General features: G+C 41.4%; 1 protein-coding gene across 9 annotated transcripts in view; it reads left to right on the top strand.

Moving 5' to 3' along the window:
- NTNG1 (netrin G1) overlaps positions 1 to 18,750 on the top strand; it is a 307,304-nt gene that overhangs the window by 108,396 nt on the left and 180,158 nt on the right. For all 9 annotated transcript variants that reach the window (XM_042465425.1, XM_042465423.1, XM_042465419.1 and 6 more), the window contains exon 3: positions 16,933 to 17,570. In XM_042465425.1, coding sequence (XP_042321359.1) covers positions 16,933 to 17,570 — 638 coding nt within the window. The remainder of the gene's footprint in view (positions 1 to 16,932; positions 17,571 to 18,750) is intronic.

Genomic DNA, 18,750 nt, shown 5'->3' with positions numbered 1-18,750 from the left:
ATTGCATAGCCTACCTTGGAAAAGTAGAATTCAAGTAAACTAAACTTAGGAGCAAAACAGACAGTGGGTAAGGGGCGGCTTGATCCCGCCGTTTTGAGAACCGGATCAGGGCTGTGGCGAGACATTTTAAGGAGAGGAAGATATATTGTCTTTTATATGGAATTTTCTGCCCTTGCATTAATTACCCTTCACACTGCGGCCCCAATCCGACAGTTTGCAGGGGCAAAAATAAGCAGCAAAATGCCATTCCTTTTTGAGCTGGCAAAAAGCCACTCTTGCCATGGCGGCGGTGTTTTTTTACTGTTTCTTCAGCAGAGCATGTATAAACACAGCACTGCAGGAGAATTCCCATGAGTGGTTGACATATCAGTGGCTTGGGAGCAGAGTTGGGGCATGTGGCATCTGTACAGCCTCTTAGTCTGAATGCCACCATAGTTACTTACTTTTTTGATTTATTACTGTGCTACACCATGGTTTTTGTTGCTCTCAGTTGGTAGTAGCTAGAGAAGTGGGGATAGATGAAGATGTGTTAACCATACAGTGCACCCACGCCATACGTGGGTGTGCCATACATGGCTTTAACTTTATGTGGAAGGTTAAGCTGTGGGAGGTATAATGGCACATGCGCCCATGGCACAAGGGAGTGCTCCCCATTAAAACAAATGGGGTTTGAGCATATGTGTTTTTCCCCATATGGGGGGGGGGGGGGTCCAGAACAGTATCATATTCTAGATATTTATGATGCCAATATTATTTTTAAGTTACAGAGAATGTCCAATATTAATTAAAGATGTCAGAAATTTGGTGATCCTAAGATTGCCAGAATGAAAATTGGAATTGGTGCCCGTGTTACCCTCTTGGTTCTGATGTCCAGAGAGGACACCAAGCCTCTGTTTGATTTGGGGGAATATTTAGATTTAGTTCAAATAAAGAGAGATACAGAATGACCAGGGTACCTCAGTCTCAAGAGACCTATCCCAGTTTTATGTGGTTCCAAAGTGCACAGAATTCCAGAGGCAGGTTTCCAAATGAAAATGAGTTTTATTTGACAGGGATATAAACACACTCACTTAAGCAAACAAACATGTACACACACACAAGGACTAGAAAAATAAGAGGTGGGAGGTTGGACTAGATGTAAGACTTCAGTAATGGTGATAAATACCTATGCAAATCTTTATTCCATTCAGAGTGGTTCTGAAAACAAATAGAGGACTCAATCGCTCCCATTGCAAGTGGGGTTGGCAAGCAATAGAGTTGCTAGTCAAGCAAACCAATAGCATTTCCGCCTGCAGCTGGACTAAGCAGGGACTTGCTGAAAACGTCCCAATATTTATATCAAAAATATGCCTTGGGGGGGCAGCTTCCAAGGGATTCAAAAGACCAAATGGTTCTGGAGTCCTTTAAAGTGGATTTGGAGTTGCTATGAAATATTTGGAGTCACTTTGCAGTAGTTTTCCGAGGTGGTAACACTTAGGTATGAATAGATGGCAATAGATGTGCACTTCCAGGCAGAGAAGATTAACGTACAAGATCACCAGTGCTTTGTCCTGTGATCCTGTGGTTTCCTCGCTTCCTCCAGAATGTCCAGAATCAGTTGATCAAACTGGGGCCCCATGCAACTTCTGCCTTGCTAGCCCACATGTGAGAACTATTCTTTGATCGTGATGTCTGTATTTGGATTGTGGAAGAGTCACCCAGCCTATGTTTTATTGAATTTCTGATATCAAAAAGGAGGGATATTTAGGGACACCCATGGGCCTAATACCTGCACTTTTAATGCGTGTATGGAAGAGTTAAGTTTAGTAGGTGTTGCTTGTTACCTGGTTGTGTGACAAGGAAACAACATCTGCTGAAATTCTCTTTTACACAATCATTACTGAAGTTTAAGCAGCCGTTTCCAGTTTCCAGTCTAGTATCCCTAGTAGGACAGTTGACAATGCCATATTCATTTCTGAATGCCCAAACACAGAGAAACACACCATTGTTTGTGAAGTGATTGCTGGGATTTATGCATGTTTGTCTAAAAATGTGGAGATATTTGAAATATAAGTTCTGTAAGTGGTCTAAAAATTAATCCAGGAAATGAATGCCAACATTTAGCAAAGGCTGGGCACTGAGTGCCCTACCTATGTGATACATCTGCAGATCTAGCAGCCATTCACATGTGCATGATCTCATGCTCAACATTAGTTCACATTGCCTGAGGCTTCTCTATCCAAATCTCCCAATAAGAGCCTGTACACACATTGAACTATGGTAGAAACAGCCTCCACATGGCAGCTATTTCGCTCCAAGTGCCTGGAACCTTGCCCAGCAATTACGTTTTTAACAGGGGCCATATTTTTAAAAGGACAAAGGCTGGCTGGCTTCTGTTGAAGTTAGAATGTAGGCAGAGGGTTCTTTAACCTCCTTTCCAGTGAGAGCAGCTACTGATGCTTTGGCAGACCCATCCTTTATACATCCCATCTGCTCAGTATTGTTTGTGTCTTGGCTTGTGCACATCAGTAAGCAGCTGAGGAGCAGAAGGGGAGAGGTCTGCCTTACACTCTGTTGATGTTCGTAGTGGGGAGGCAGGGCCCATCATAAGCATGGTTGGGTTTAAATTGTCTACTAGGGATAGAAATCTGTCAGTTCTACTTGTGTCTACATTCAGTTGTCCTTTAAATCTACAGTTCTTTCCATCCTGTATGTGAATTTTTTTACAGATGTTGTTAAACGAACTAAAATATTGTTATTCTCACATTAGTACTGCCAAAGACATTAGGTTCAGCTCTTTCCAGCATAGAGAAAATTTCATTGTATTCTCCTGCCATATAGCTGTTCAAACTAAAGAGCCTATTAGAAATGGCACCTTTAACTCAGTATGAACTTTTTAAAAAATAAACAGTGATTCTGGCTTAAAATACATAGGAATTCAAAGCAAGACTTTTAAAAGTTAAACATTCAAAGTTCTAGGCCTGGACAGATAAAACAGCCTGATTCAGTTTCTCCCACTTGGCAACTTTAAAAAAAGAACAATAGAATAAAACAAAATCCCCTTTGCCTCCTGAATTTATAGAAATCAATTCCTCACTGCTGCCCCCATCTAAGACGAGCAGTTAGGTTTGTATTCTCTCCTGTGGTCCTGGTTAAAACCTTTTCTTAGAAATACTCATCACATGATTTGCCTGGCCCTCATGGTTTTCCTAGACCAGCACCGTTCAAGTCATACATATATGACTGACAGTCAACTGCGTCCCATTTTTTTCAACAGAGTGACTCTCCAGCTCTGGTTCAATTCTCCTTTTCTCTAAAGTTCAGATACTCTCTTTTATTGAGCAGTATTGGGATATCTGCCTAGTCCTTCCTGCTGCAGGCCTCTCATTCTTTCACTCTTGATGATCATTAACCTCTAAAAACAGCATTCAGAACTATGAAACCAAATAGAATGTATTGATTGATTTCTTTTGCTTTATCAGTAGTCATTTAGCAGGAAGCTCATTTGGAGTGATCTGCTTACACAACAGTTTCAGTAATGTGTTACTGAAAGGAGCATGCAGATCCAGGTGAAGGACACAGCCTTTGTTCCGCATATACCAAGACTGGATTTTGGCATAACTGCCTTAGTGTTAACTAGAGTGAGAAGGCTGCCACATAAAATCCATGTGAGGGGCGGGGAGCAGACATGATTGATGCCAGCACCTCCTTCTTTTCCTTCCTCATTTGCTTCCCATAGTCCTGCCCTTGCTCTAGAAATTCTTGCATTATGCTGTGGCCCCTAGTTCGTGTCTCTCAAAATGTCTGGGATCAGCACTGCAGTGTTTATTTCAGTGGGCAACATGCGGCTCCTAGACTCAGTGGCATGTGAATGATGGCAAAGTGTTGGAGGGTGGACCACTTGACCTGCTCTTCCCAACACCTTCCAGCTAGACTGCTAGGCTTGGATACCTGAGCATTTTGGAGGAAAGTGAAACTGGCACATCTGGCTATCTCTAGTGTAAATGACCATTACCAGATGTCACCAGAACTGAAAAAGTTAGAATGTTACTTAAAAACAAACACACAGACAAATAATCACAATCCTGCAGGGAACCGTATGTTGTGGAGTTTTTTTGTTTCCTGCACACACAGCTCTGGGCATAGAACAGCTGTTCTCTGGTTTTGTTTGTTTAATATCCCCACCTTCCTTCCAACATGGAACCCACAGTGATTTACTACAATATGAAAACAACATGATAACCTGATAATAAAAGCTGATAATAAAAGACAGTTGATCAGGCTATCACATTAAACAAACTGTCATACTCAAATACCATTTTATTTATTTATCTAATATCCCACCTTATTCCCTGTACAAGAACTAAAGTGGCTTACAATAAATTAAAACAAAGTATAAGTAAAACCTATTAGATACAAAGGTATTCTTTTTATTAAAAACTAAATTAACAATTACATTAAGCTTGCTAGTGTCATGCTCTTCATGAATCTAACCATGCTCTGATGACCTTCTGACTGGACTACTCCAGTATATTCCACATAGGGCTATCCCTGAAAAGGGTTCAGTAATTTCAGTTCAGTAACCAAAGTAGGTGCTTCCATTAGCTACTGGGCTAACTAAAATAGTGCAGAAGGCCTGAGACACTAGGGAGTTTATCACATTGGCCCAGGAATGGGCCCGTTGCGTGCTAAAAAGGGGGGCGTTCTGGGGACAGAATGGGCCCCAGAACGCATCTTACTGCACAGAGGAACGCCGCAGCTGCTGCCGGGTGTTTCAATCGCGTCCCCGCTCCATTCCAGGGGGCGCAATTTCCGAGAATGCTTGGAAACAGTTCTCCCAAATTGGATTGGAACACCCGGCAGCTGCTGCAGCGTTCCTCCATGCGGTAAGATGCATTCTGGGGCTCATTCCATTCCCAGAATGCCCCCTTTTTAGCATGCAATGGGCCTGTTCCTGGGCCAGTGCGATAAACTCCTAGGTCTAAGATATCTAGGGCTGTGCCTTCTTCAAAAAATGCCTCCCCATTTATTGAGAGATTATGTTAGTTTTTTAAAAAATAAAATACTTTTAAGTCCAGTGTTTTATTACTGGAAAACATGGACTCATTTAAAAATATACGATAAAAAAAAGATTCTCCCACAACCAATCATTGAATGCCTGTTTAGATTAAAAGTTCACAATCAAAACATTTTCTGCACTGATTTCGAGCTGAGCAAATGTCATTCTTTTCTTCTCCATGCCTATGCCCACCTAAACTTTCAGTATGCAGTTTGGCACCACTTTAATGGCCATAGCTCAGTGCTATGGAGTTCTGTGACTTGGAGTTTTGTGAGATAATTAGTCTTCTCTGCCAGAGGGCTCTAGTGCTACAAGAAACTACATTTCCCAAGATTCTATAGCAGTGAAACATGGCAGTTAAAGTGGTGCCAAACTGCATTATTTCTGCACCGTAGATGCAGCCGATGTACACAGGATATCACATCTTGCAGTTAGGTTAGAGTTGATCCATTGAATCAGTGGGATTTACATAAAGGTTGAGTTGCTATTCAGACTTTGAGTCAGTGGGTCTACTCTAGTGATGGCATATAATTGGATTTAGGCCCTGGGGATGAATTTCACCTTCTCGGCCAGCCCATTTCATTCCAATCAGCTGGTTAATATTCTTCAGCAGCTCCTACCTGCTAGAAAGCAGGTCATGTTTAAGGAGACACAGTAGTATGCAATCTGGGTTATCCACTCAGCTTGATAAAACAAGCTGTCTGCTAGCATTGAGGGACTGGTGTGTGGTATTTGAGTAGCACAAGTTTTCAACATGAAGAATCACAGCAGATCTCTGCATTTAGGGATTTCTGGCTGTGATTTAAGAGAGCAACGCCTGCTTTCAGAGTGGTTTAATATAAATGTTTCCAACTTGCTGTTCAGTAGCTTTGATTTTCTACCTTTTCATATCCCTGACCTCCAGATAAAATAGATTTATTTCTGTGTATGTGCACACATACATTCACACATGTGCCAAGAAAGGAGAAACAAGGCTACTACTAGTTACCTAGACAAGCCATATGTTGACAGACTTTGCAGCTGCTCTCATTTGCTGACTTAATTTCAAGTCAAGGTGTGTTTTATATACTCCTGACCTCTTTCTCTAAAGAGCACATTTAAATATATTCAAAATGTGTAAATCCCAACAGAGCTGGCAACATTTGGCATTTTTTCCTTTTGGGTGGATGGACAGGAAGACAAGCAAAGTTGTAGATCTTTGTGTCTCTAAATATGTTAAATTCTCCCCCCCCCCTCCCCAATGACCACTTGTGCTTGTTAGCAATCTCACTTGTAATCTTTATTGCCTTCAACTCCTCTCTGCTTCATTTAACATGAAGGATGTGTAGAAGCAGTTTTATTGAGCAATGGCAACTGGTGGTTTCCAGGTCTGTGGACTGCTGAGTCCATGCTAGGTTTTCATCTGAACTTTAAAGGAACTATTCATTTGCTGAACCTATTTTGTGGGTAGCATTCAGCACCTTAAAGTCTGGGCTAAAACCAGAAGCAGATTTATTGTGAAATGTAAATCTTCACTTGTCTTATTCTCACATGCAAGAACAAATAATTTCAGCCACAGTGTCTCAACTCCATGAGAATATGCCATTTTCAAGCAGTATTTATGCTTTGGGACTTCATTTGGTAAAATTTATCCATGCAAAATAAATGTGGTTCTTTTGAACAGGAATTCTGATGTGCTCAGAAAATATAATATACTGTGCAAAAAACAGTATATTTGTGTAGAAGACCATATACTACTGCATATTGCTTTTTGCAAAGAAAACATGTTTTCTGCCCTAGAAAGCATGTTTTCTCCCCAGCAGTCAGCATATTTATACAAATTACCAACACAAAGGTTGATTAAAGTCTTTGTTATACTGTTTCCACAAGCACAAGAATCTGTATTTGTGAAAATCACTTAAATTTATGCTTATTTGCATATAACTAATACTGATTTCTGCATAGAAAACAGAAGATGTGTTTTCTGTACACAAAAAGCCCCTGTATTTTTGCACACAAATAAGTCTATTTTGTGCAAAATCCAGTATCTCCTATTTAAAAATACAGTGGATTCTTCCCATCTGTGGAAGTTCAGTTCTGCCCCCCCCACTCCACCCATGAATAGGAAAAAACGTGGGTGGCTGTGCCCCTTTTTTTAAATGGGCAGCAACATGTGGGCATCCACATTCGTACATCTCTGTTTGTGCCACCACTGAATAATATGTGGTTTGGCAAACTGTGGATACTCCAGTCCACAAGAGGCTAGCCCACAAATGCACCAGACCCACTTTAGTACTTTTTATGTAGAAAATCTTTTTCTGCCTCCAAACAGTTTTTCTACATAGAAAAAGAATACCTATGTCTTAAATTGTATTCTTAATCCTGAATAGAGTAAACCCATTGAATCGATGATATTTACCTGTATGTTGACTCAACATTCAACAATCGAATGGGTCTTCTCTAGTTGGAGCTAACCAACCAGATGCCAACCCATGTGTGTTTTGTGCAACCAAGAGCCGAAACAGACCAACAGCTTCAGCTAGCTTCAAGCCAGCTTGAGGGTGTTGTGTTTACACACACCAAACCCACATTGGTGAGGCTTACAGTTGTGCCAGTTATTACATGCCAGGCAGCTTTCGGGCGACTTGGGGACATGGCGTTTAGATGTCACACACCCCAGAGCTGGTGAAAAACTGGCTCCAAAGGCAAAGGGATGGCTTTTTTCTGCCCCAAATAGGAGCAGATTTTTTCTGCTTCAATATGGGTTTGAAACTGGCTGGATGGGGCACCGCATCTGCTTGCCACAGCCCTAATCCAGCCTAAATGGGGTGCCTCGGGGCTGTCTGTTTCACCCCCAGCTAACAAAGTGTGAAAAATCTCATGGCTGCTTTCCTTTTCCATAGTAGGGTGTCTTGAGTGTTGGCACACCATTTTTTCTTGTCGATGTGAATATTAACAAATTTATTTTTATATACTTATATGGAAGCCACAGCCACTACAGTTAGAACAAGAAATTAGGAAAATGATCAAACAAGGGCATGAGCTACCCAAGGTTAAGTGCATTTCATTCCACAGAAAGCCATAAAAGTGCTCCTCTTGGCTGAATTGTTGTCTGATGGATTCGACCAGGGATGGAAAGAAATTTCATTGGACCCAGCAGGCTGAACATAACTTGCATTGCCACACACACACAAATCAATATGTTGTGAGAAAATGCATCTCTCACCTTTAGCATGCACACATTGGTGAGGCTTACAGTCAATTCAAAATTCACAACCAAAAATACACATATTTCAAAATGTGAAGGGCTACAATATTCATATTTGGGAGGAAAAACACACATGAATAAATGTGTTTGAATCATAGGGGAAATAGACAAATTTTGAAAATATATGTGCAGATTAAGAAAAATATATTTTAAATTTTTGCTTGAATTTTACTAGGGAAAGAAAATATTAAGTCTCCTTACCAATAGGAAACAAGGATTGTAAGAAAATATGAATGTAATTCCAAGAAACATAATGAAATGACTGAGAGATTTTCACAGACCTAGTTTGAACACATTTGTAATTGAGATGTTCTTTGAAATTACAGTTAAAGGTATGCAACCTGTTAGCAAGACAAGCATAATTCCATTGTTTGGATCATATTCCATTTAATTTAATTATATAAATATATACAGTACCTACTTAGGAGCTATACATATGAATTTATGGGAATATTTATTTAGAGTGCATTCCTAGACATGACTCCTCAAAAGAACTTCCCATTAACTTTAATAGGGCTGGTTTTCAGCTAAGCGGATATACAACTGCAATCCTAAAGACTTTTTGAATGTTCATTTCTGTGTGAGAAATATTTTTCTTACTTATGTGGCAAGTTCAGATTTCTTGTATCAATATTTCAATATTCAGTGAATATTTTGTCAATGAGAAAATGTGACATATTTATTGAGACTGTGTTGTGATTGTTTCAGTGCCATGAGCTGCGATAGGACAGTTTTTGCAACATGGCTTGAAATGAGTAACACAAATTTGCAGCATTCATAACTTGCATTTTTATGTTGCTGTTAGAAATAAGAAGTAATAATGCTACTACAAATACATCTACTGTCAGAAGTCCTAATACACTTTTTTAGAAATTGTATTCTTCTGTTGCATCACATCAGTTACAAATCACTCTTTTAGGAGTGTTTGAGTTTCATGGCAAACAATCACCAATAGATTTTCTCTTTACTATTTAAGCTGCAGTTGCACAATTATAAACCTACTGGTTCAGTGAGAGGGAGAGAAGTGCTTTGCAGTCCTACATATGGCTACTCCAAAGTGAGTCCCATTAACATCAGTAGAGCTTATTCCCAATCCCAGAAACACATATCCAAGGGCCCATTTTCACAACACAGTTGTAACACTGTGATTCCACTTTAACTGCCACAGGAACATTCTGTGGGATTCTGGGGTTTGCAGTTTGGTAAGAAGTCTAAATGTCTAAGAAGTCCAAATGTCTCTCTGCTGATGCTCAGAACTGTGGCAGTTAAAGTGGAATCATAGTGCTATAATTGTATAATGTGAATGAGCCCCAGGTGGAATGTAGTTCTGAGTAAACAAGGGAAGGATTGTGCTATAAGTCTCTGATAAAATGACTGGGAATTGGAAAATCTTAACTCTTGCTGCATGGTGCACTTAGGTTTTTAAAGCACGTGCTGTCTCGCTCTGTAGTGCTAAAGTCTTTTGTTTGGAAGAAAAACAGGTATTACTGTCCCCAACAGCAAGGCTCTTTTTACCTCTCTGTTACACAGAGAAAATACCATACAGTTGCCATTGCCCCAACGCTAGTGCAAATGTCAGAGTAACTTTTTAAAAAGTGCAAAGTTTAATAAACTTATTTATTTAAGGTATTTATATTCACTCTTCAGCTAGAAAGGCTCTCAGAGCAGTTTATGTGCCATGAAAAGCAAGCCTCTGTAAAAAGCATGTTGACTAGATATGCCTCAGGTAGGAGAAACCCCTCTAGAGAAAGGCAGAACTGGTTACTTCTTTTTTTTTTTTCCTTTGGGAGAGTTGACGTGAATATATGTCTTATGACTTACCTAGTGACCAGGGGAGAAGCCATTAATGGAGATGTGCATCACACAGTGGGAGTGATTGAACAGCTTTGAAGCCCTAAGGTTAGGAGATGGAAAGAAATATAATAGTAATTATATAGGGTGAAAAGGGGGGAAGATTAATTATGCAGAGGGTTATTATCCTACCTTGATGTAAAAATGAACTCTTAGTAATTAGAATAGAAGCAGGGTTTTTTGCCATCCATTTGCTTGAACAGTATTTAACCCATCAGTAGCTAATATTTGATTCTTCGGGTATACACAGTGCTTCCCTGTTGCCGATCATGTGTATAGGTCTAAACTAGCACCTTCAATGTGGCATACCTAAACTGAAAGTACATATAGCTGTTTCAAAGCCAATAACACATGACCATTCAAGCACATAACAGGCAACAAATTTACCTTTTTGCCCTAGCACTAGATTCCAAAAACTTTCTGAGGGCAGCTCTATGTGTAGTATGTTATAGCAGTATACATGAGAGGTTGTCCAGGCATGGATCTTTGTTACCTGACTGAACAGGTTATCAGCTAGCCAGCCCATCTGCCTTGTCTAGATTTAGCCTCAGTTTGTTTTACCACATCAAATTCTCACTGCAGTCAGACTTCCATGGCCTCCTAGACATCAAGTGAGGGGTGAACAGATGGGTATGAAAGAGCAGCCCAGGTCTGCTCCAGCCAGAATTGAGTCAGAAACCCGCTGTCTGCATGGCCCTTCTTCCAAGGCAAGCTGTGGAGGGGCTGACCGGGATTGCCAGGAGTTGGACTATCCCAGCTCCTTTTTGCTCTGGTCCTAAGGACCGGAATGTGGCTTCCAGCCACTTTGGAGGCATGCATGCTGCCAAAGCAGCCGGAAACCACTTCATTTGGCCCGTCTGCTCAGGCTCTGAAAAAGAGAGGCAGAGTTGTGTCGCATCAGCACAATGATGAGACCCATGCCCTAACGCCAGGTAATTTCCCCTAGTTACCTTCCTATGTTAAATAAGGACAGAGGACCATATGGAACCCTGACAAGGAATCTCATAAGCCACAAGGCCAAGCACTAGAAATCCATCACTACCTTCTGAGAATGTACAGCCAAAGGTTTTATCTAGGAAGGTCCGGTAAGATGGCAGGTGAAACTGTTCTGGGATAGTACCTTTTCAGGACTCATTTGTAAGGCTGTTTTGAACCCGAAGAACCACAATTCCCACAGTTGCACCATGAAGCTTGAAGATAGTTGACTGCATCTGAACACATTCACCTGTTCCCTACTTTTAGCTTTCTGTGCCATGGAAGGGCTAGGATGCTGATTTTTTATTTATTTTTTAATCAGGGGCTTGTGAATGTGTTTTTTATACTTATCATGCCCAGTATTATAACTGTTCTGTAAAATCCACTGTGCTTTGCTGCTCAATCAGACTTTGGAAAATGGATTTGGGGAGTATAGCTTTCAAAATCCTTCTTGTAAGCCATGGCATTTTGGGACTGGCAGTCCAAAAAGTAAATTTTCCAGACTAAATTTGTCCACAATATGGCACAAATTCACTCCATGCCGCTCCTTTTTACAACCCCAGAAGTAGAAGCATGGTCTCCTGGTGAAGTGGCACCTGTGCTGTGTTTGCCAATGAAACCACCAGTATTTAACTACGACAGCATGTCACGGTTTGCAGTCCATTGTGTTTAGGCTGCCAGAAACCAAACCGATACAGGGATGATTTAGCAGACATGATTTTGAGTCCATTATAATGCTCCTGGAATAGTGTATCCAGCTTACCCTAGCCTCCAAACAAGATAGCCTTTTGGAGATATGGCAAAGGTGGCAGCACTTGAGTTAATGCATGAAAAGGTCAAGAGGAGAATAATTCACTTTCACCTTGCCACAGAAGGAAAGCTGCTGCGAAAGCTGCCCATTTATTGGCAAGATTATATATAAACACGTAGTTCATATCTCCAGCCGCCACCTCGGCAGACATCCAGCCAGAGCTCTTGTCATCACCTACCAACCTAATCAAGTGGTGGATTATCTTGTCCTGATAAATTGGAGCCAGCATCTACTGGAGAGAGAGGGAAGAAGGATGGGAAGGAGGGAGGGGAAGAAAGAGAAGGAGAGAGGGAGAAAAAAAGAGAAATAAGTCTTAGATGAAGTACTTTGCTAGCCTGTAGCTAATAGGGTAGCAGATGTCTGGATCAAGCCCCTGAGCTTGTAGTGCACAGCACAACAGAATGATTTGTGTTGAACAGTGTAAATGCCTTCAAAGGAAGACATTACTAAACAGGCACACAGTTAAGCATGATGTATTTGAGTCCAGGGGACAAAAGGGAAACCAAGCCAGTTTAATGGGTATTGTTTCAGAGAGGAATGTGCACAGTCTGTATGGCTGATTTGAACTCATTTGCCCTAGAAGGGACCATTTTTATGAACTGCGCTCTTGAGCAATGTGCCAGCATTTGAAAAGGAAAAGGAAACATGGCACAGCTGAGCATCTTTTTTTAAAAAAGGAATCACAAGCTTTAGAGCAGTTAAGACATTGATTCATACTTCTCAGGGCTTTATGAGTTGATTGCTAGCAACTTATTCAGGGTAAATGAACTATTTTCTTCTTTTCAAACCCCATAGAGACAAACCTTAGCATTTACTAAGCATGTAACTGTGTGGGATGGATTTATTTAAGCAAAACACAAAGCAGGAGAATTTGCGTTCTGATAAAACAAATCAAGTAGTTTATTTTAAAACTGCATTGCGAAACAATAGCATGGCAGTCATGAAATAATAAGCCACAAGTGTGATATAGAGCCACTTATACAATGCTGGAGGATACTGCTGAAAATGGATTTTTAGTAACTAAAGCTAGTGTCATTTTAACTGAGTTTTAAATAGATTGACATTTATATTTCTCTTTCATTTAAAAAAAAACTTCTTCATTCTGTATTCTGTATCATGAGGCACCTTTAGAGTCTTCTTTGCTGGAAAGTTAAGGTTTAGAGGATGTAAGTAAATAAATAATCACTAGGGCATACTCCATTTGGTTGTGACACTACTACATTCCTGCCAAAGGAAAGTGGGTTCCGAAGGAGCCAATTTAAATCAAAGAGACTTCCATTTAGCTGCATTGTTCCTCTCTTTTCAGGACGCTTTCTTGTCATCAGAGAGAGGCAAAAAAGAGAAAACATACTACCAACACAGAGAACAGAGGGTGCTCATTTGGAAAAAAATTGAATATGCTAATTTTGTGTATAGGTGTAATTTTAGAAACAATTAGCATAATTTAAATAAAAACACATCTCTTATTCATGGGGGAAATTGCAGCCAGATAACCTGTATGCTATCTAAGGCACTATACATAGAGCCCTGAAGGGGCAGCCTCCAGATGCCCTTTCCTAGCTGGGTCAGGGCCATGGCAACCTCATGCCATGCCCCCAATCTGGCCTTTCCAGGGCATGAAAAGGAGCCGCAAACAGCGGCTCCTTCTTGCACCCTGGAAAGGGTGTGATAGCTGCAGCAGCATGGCTATATGGTGTTCCTTCGGCACTGCATCGTATGGACGCAGTGCCAGAGGACTGCAGTGATGCCGTTCATTGTGTAGAACGACAAATGGCACCCTGGGACCAGAGTCGGGGCATGTGTCATGAGTCTGTATAGGGCCTATGTTTGCTTTACAGGTACTAGGTGTTCATGGGAGGAACAGGCAACTACAATAGATCTGAGTGCCAATATTCTTCCCAAGGAGTCACCCTTAGTGCTAATTAGCTACATAGGCATGTTCTTTAAGGGGAAAAAGAAGAAAACACAAAGATTCTCAGCAATGTCACAACCACAGGTATTATTTTCATTCCCTTAAAGAGAATGGAGAAATGGAAACAAAGATCAGAACTGTAATGATTTGAATAGCACATAGCCTTTTTTTTAAAAAAAAAAACTTTCATCTTTCATAGTGCTTTGAAATAATTTTGAGACAGTAAATATGTGAAATATGAGAGATCATCCGGAGACATGGGGCGCGGGGTTATCAGTACGCTGATGACACCCAAATCATCTTCTCTATGTCTCCGACTGATGCAGTGACTGGGGATGGCGTCTCTCCTCTCGTGGCCTGCCTAGAGTCAGTAATGGGCTGGATGAGGGAAAACCGACTCAAATTGAATCCAGAGAAAACGGAGGTACTAGTGATAGGTTCTTCTGGTCCAGGAATGGCGGTGGTTCCACCTGTCCTGAACGGGGTCACGCTCCCTGTGAAGGACTCCGTGCGCAGTCTGGGGGTGCTTCTTGACTCGTCGCTTCACCTGACTGCTCAGGTGAATGCGACGGTCAAGAGCACCTGTTATCAGCTTCGGCTGATTCGCCAGCTGCGCCCATACCTGGCCCAGATGGACCTTGAAACTGTAGTACATGCTCTGGTAACTTCGAGACTGGATTTCTGCAACGTACTCTACATGGGGCAACCCTTATACCAAACTCGGAAGCTGCAAATGGTGCAGAACATGGCAGCCCGGCTGGTCACTGGCGTTCCCAGGACCAGCCATATAACACCGGTGTTAAAAGATCTCCATTGGCTGCCCATTCGCTTCCGAGCTCAATATAAGGCGTTGGTTATTACCTATAAAGCCCTAAATGGCTTGGGCCCAGGATACCTAAAGGACCGCCTCTCCCCGTACATTCCGCCTCGCACCCTCAGAACATCTGGGCAGCAATTACTGAAGGTGCCTGGGGCTAGGTTAGCTTCCACCTCGCGGAGGATATTTTCCATAGCTGCCCCAGCCCTTTGGAACACGCTGCCCATAGAGCTCCGCTCATCTACCACCCTGGCCCAATTTAGGAAGGACCTCAAAACCTTCCTATTCCAGCAGGCATTCCCCGATTAAAGATCCTGTGGGCCTCCCTCCTCTTCCGTGGCCATGAGGTTGGGCTATGGGGCTTTTTATTTTGTTATTTTTGTAAGCTGCTGTATTTGTGTGTTTTTCATCTTTTATATATGATTGTATCATGTTTTATATTTTTGTAAGCCGCCCTGATCGTTTGGAAGGGCGGGATATAAATAAAAATTATTATTATTATTATTAAAGGAAACATTCCATAATGTGTTTTCCCATTTTTCAGGGGTGGTGGCGATGGAGTTTGATGGCCCTTCAACTCTCAAACTGTACCAGATCAAAAATTATTTCTCCCATATGGCTGTATCCACAGAACCATTGTACGGGGAATTCACAGAGAAATAACTGGATTTGACCTGAATTCAGAATCCATTGAAATTTCACTACTAATTATGTCAAGTTCTTGTTGCTTGTATTACAAGTGCTTCTGCTCTCCTTGTAGTCAGAAGAAGCTTTATTTCATGTAACATCATATTGTTAGCATAGCAAAGAGTATCTTAGTTAAACATAGGCTGAAATAGTTTGGGCTCCAGGAATCTGAGAAGTTGGGGCTCCAGGAATCTGAGAAGAGCTCCAAAATCATTGATGGAAGTGCCCATGGCTCAGTAACAGAACACAAATTTTGCATGCACAAGACTCCATGTTTCATCTCCAGTTAGGATTTGGACAGACATTTGCCTGAAGGCCTGGAAATTCATTGCCAGTCAGTATAGGCATGGAGAAGAGTGTACCCCAGCCTGCAGTCACCATGGCTGTGTTTGTAGCACCTGACTACCTGGATCATCTTGTTTCTTGCCAAAAGAGTGAAGGGTGAATTGCCACTCCTAGAAGTTTCCAGTAGCAACAAATTACCTTTTAAATAGGTTTCACATGTATGCACTTCACATTGTTTAAAATTTGAAAATACATGTTTTTCAAAACCAGAAGTGAATCCTGGTTTGGTTTGTTTGTTTTGCCAGTTTGGGCAAGTTTTGCAATCCCTGGACTGCATATTGACCTATCGACCTATCGCCCCTAGTGTACATAACATTGAATTTGTTAGATCACTAGTCTAACTCAATATAAGGCAGCTTCCTGTGTCCCAACATTGTGCTTTTACATTTTATATCCAACACATTCGAACAAATGCCATGTGTTTGCCAGTTAAGATTATAATAACAGGTTAGTTCAATTAACCATCAGTAAAACCATCACCAGCATATGTAATAATGAACTAGACCTCTTGAACATTTGTGGCTATCAGCAATCCTAAACCCTCACCCACATTTTTTTAAAAAATGGCACACTGAGAGCCAGACTATATTGGTTGTCAAGAACCTGTGACCAAATTTCCAAATGTGTTTATTTCATATCTGTACTCTCCATTTTCCCAATCTCTCCCTTCTCCTGCTACAGTTTGTTAATTCCATCCCAAGCAGCCTCCTGAGCTGGGCTGACATTTGTTTGCTCATCTTTTGTTACATTTATATTTCATTTTTCCTCCATTCAGCTCTCCAGCCCTCGACTTCATAACAAACCTATGAGGTAGGTGCTGAGAGGAGGATTAGTCAAAGGTCCTCCAAAGAGTTTCATAGCTCAGTAAGTACTAGAATCCTGTTCTTCCAAATCCCACTCAAAAACTCTAACCACTGTTCCTTGCTGTGACGTCCTCCTCCTCCTTTCTCACAGGGAAGCTGATCTAATCTAAATCAGCGGCCTCTGCAATTAAAGAAAAATGTCAGGAGATCAGGTCATAGATTTCTTTTCTGGCTCTGTGGGTGCAAATGTTTGCCAACAGCAATTGCCTAGTTACAATATTTCTATTAGTTTTATTGTGAAGAGTGTCTCCAAAGATCCAAGCTGTTCTTGGGTCTGACATACAACCTTTAAGTTAAATGAAAGATATAAACCCATTGCTATGACTTATGAAATCAGCAGCATTCTGCAAATCCTTCTCACAGCTGTTTTTCCCCCTTCCTTCTAGGGGAATCCCTACATGTGCAATGAATGCGATGCAACCATTGACGAACTGGCACATCCACCCAAATTGATGTTCGATCCCGAAGGAAGACACCCCTACACCTTTTGGCAGTCTACCACTTGGAAGGGTTACCCAAAGCCTCTCCAGGTGAATATCACTCTTTATTGGAACAAAACCATTGAGCTAACGGACAACATAGTCATCACCTTTGAATCTGGCCGCCCAGACCTAATGATCCTGGAGAAATCCCTCGACTATGGTCGGACGTGGCAGCCATACCAGTATTATGCTACCGATTGTTTAGATGCATTCAACATGGAACCAAAAACAGTGAGGGATTTAACCCAACAGACAGTCCTAGAAATCATTTGCACAGAAGAATATTCTACGGGGTACATGGCAAACAGTAAAATCCTCCACTTTGAGATTAAGGATAGATTTGCCCTTTTTGCTGGGGCACGGCTACACAATATGGCTTCTCTCTATGGGCAGCTCGACACAACCAAGAACCTAAGAGATTTCTTTACTATCACAGACTTGAGGATAAGACTGCTGAGGCCAGCAACAGGGGAAATATATGTGGATCCACAACATTTGACACGCTACTTTTATGCCATCTCAGACATAAGAGTAGTTGGAAGGTAAGATAAAATAAGCAACTGTGTATACATTTGTACTTGAAATGATGGTATTAATGTTCTCTCTACCTGTTCTAAGTATTTTAAGTATATAATTTAACTTGTTATTTGAAATGTTGGTCATGTTAAGAAAAAGCAACATGGGATATACAGTAAATGAAATAAAACATGTATGTGAGAGTCAGGATGACTCAGCAGAAGCCAATTGAGAACCACACAGGTGTAAATGGTAATACAATTAACAAGTCCTGAATGCCAAGGACAAGAAATGTAAAGTGGATAATTGGACACACCTGACAATTGTTAAGTGGTCAAGGCTGAGATGATGAAATCATTAATTGTAGGATGAACCAAGAGAACCAATGAGAATGATGTACATGCCTACTGGGTGGAAACAGACAACAGTGGGTGGTACCATGCATTGACTATAATAATGACTATGTATCCCAATGTATTTTGTGGGTAGTAGAGTGGGTAGTAGTAGTGGATAGTGAGGAGTAGAGTATTGTTGTGTTGGATAGTTTTGGAGCTGTATATAGTAGAATAAAGTAGATCTTTTATTTAAGACTACTGAGTTGTCTGGTGTCTTGGGTGAAGCTACAAGAACCAGCTGGATCCTGAAGTGGGGTGAAGACTTCTGTGGAAGCAAGAGTGAGAAGGCTTGGAGAGTTTGTCAGGGTCTTCAGCCTGTTCTCTGTAACTCTTGCTAAGCTATAACCACTGGCCAAAACTGGTCAGCGCGGTGCACAACCAGGTGGTGAGTTCAAGCCAGAGGTGAAGAGCTACAACTCCCATCATCCCTGACAGGTCATTCTGTGGAAATCCTCTACAAGCATCCATGACCACAATTTTGTTACTTGGAAACCTAAATAGAATTTAAACTAACCAGCACACCAGTTTAGATCAAGAGTGATCTGATGCTGAAAAACTACTGCTCCCATCCTATTTTATCATTGGCCCATCTGTCTGTGGCAAATGGGAACTGGCATTCAGCTTTCAGACAGCCACAGGCGCCTCAGCTGTTGGTGAGATCATAATCAAATACAGTCCATCCTCGCCTTACGTGGGGGATCCGTTCCGGATCCCTCCACGTAAGGCGAATTCCGCCTATGCTCGAGCCCCATTGGAAACAATGTGGCTTGTGCGCGGCGGCGCGGCAGCGTGGGCACGAGCAGGGTGCAAC

This window comes from Sceloporus undulatus, chromosome 4 (assembly GCF_019175285.1).
Source record: "Sceloporus undulatus isolate JIND9_A2432 ecotype Alabama chromosome 4, SceUnd_v1.1, whole genome shotgun sequence".
Lineage (NCBI taxonomy): Eukaryota > Metazoa > Chordata > Lepidosauria > Squamata > Phrynosomatidae > Sceloporus > Sceloporus undulatus.
The sequence above is the reverse complement of the archived record's forward strand: the minus strand, read 5'-3'. Positions and strand labels throughout refer to the sequence as shown.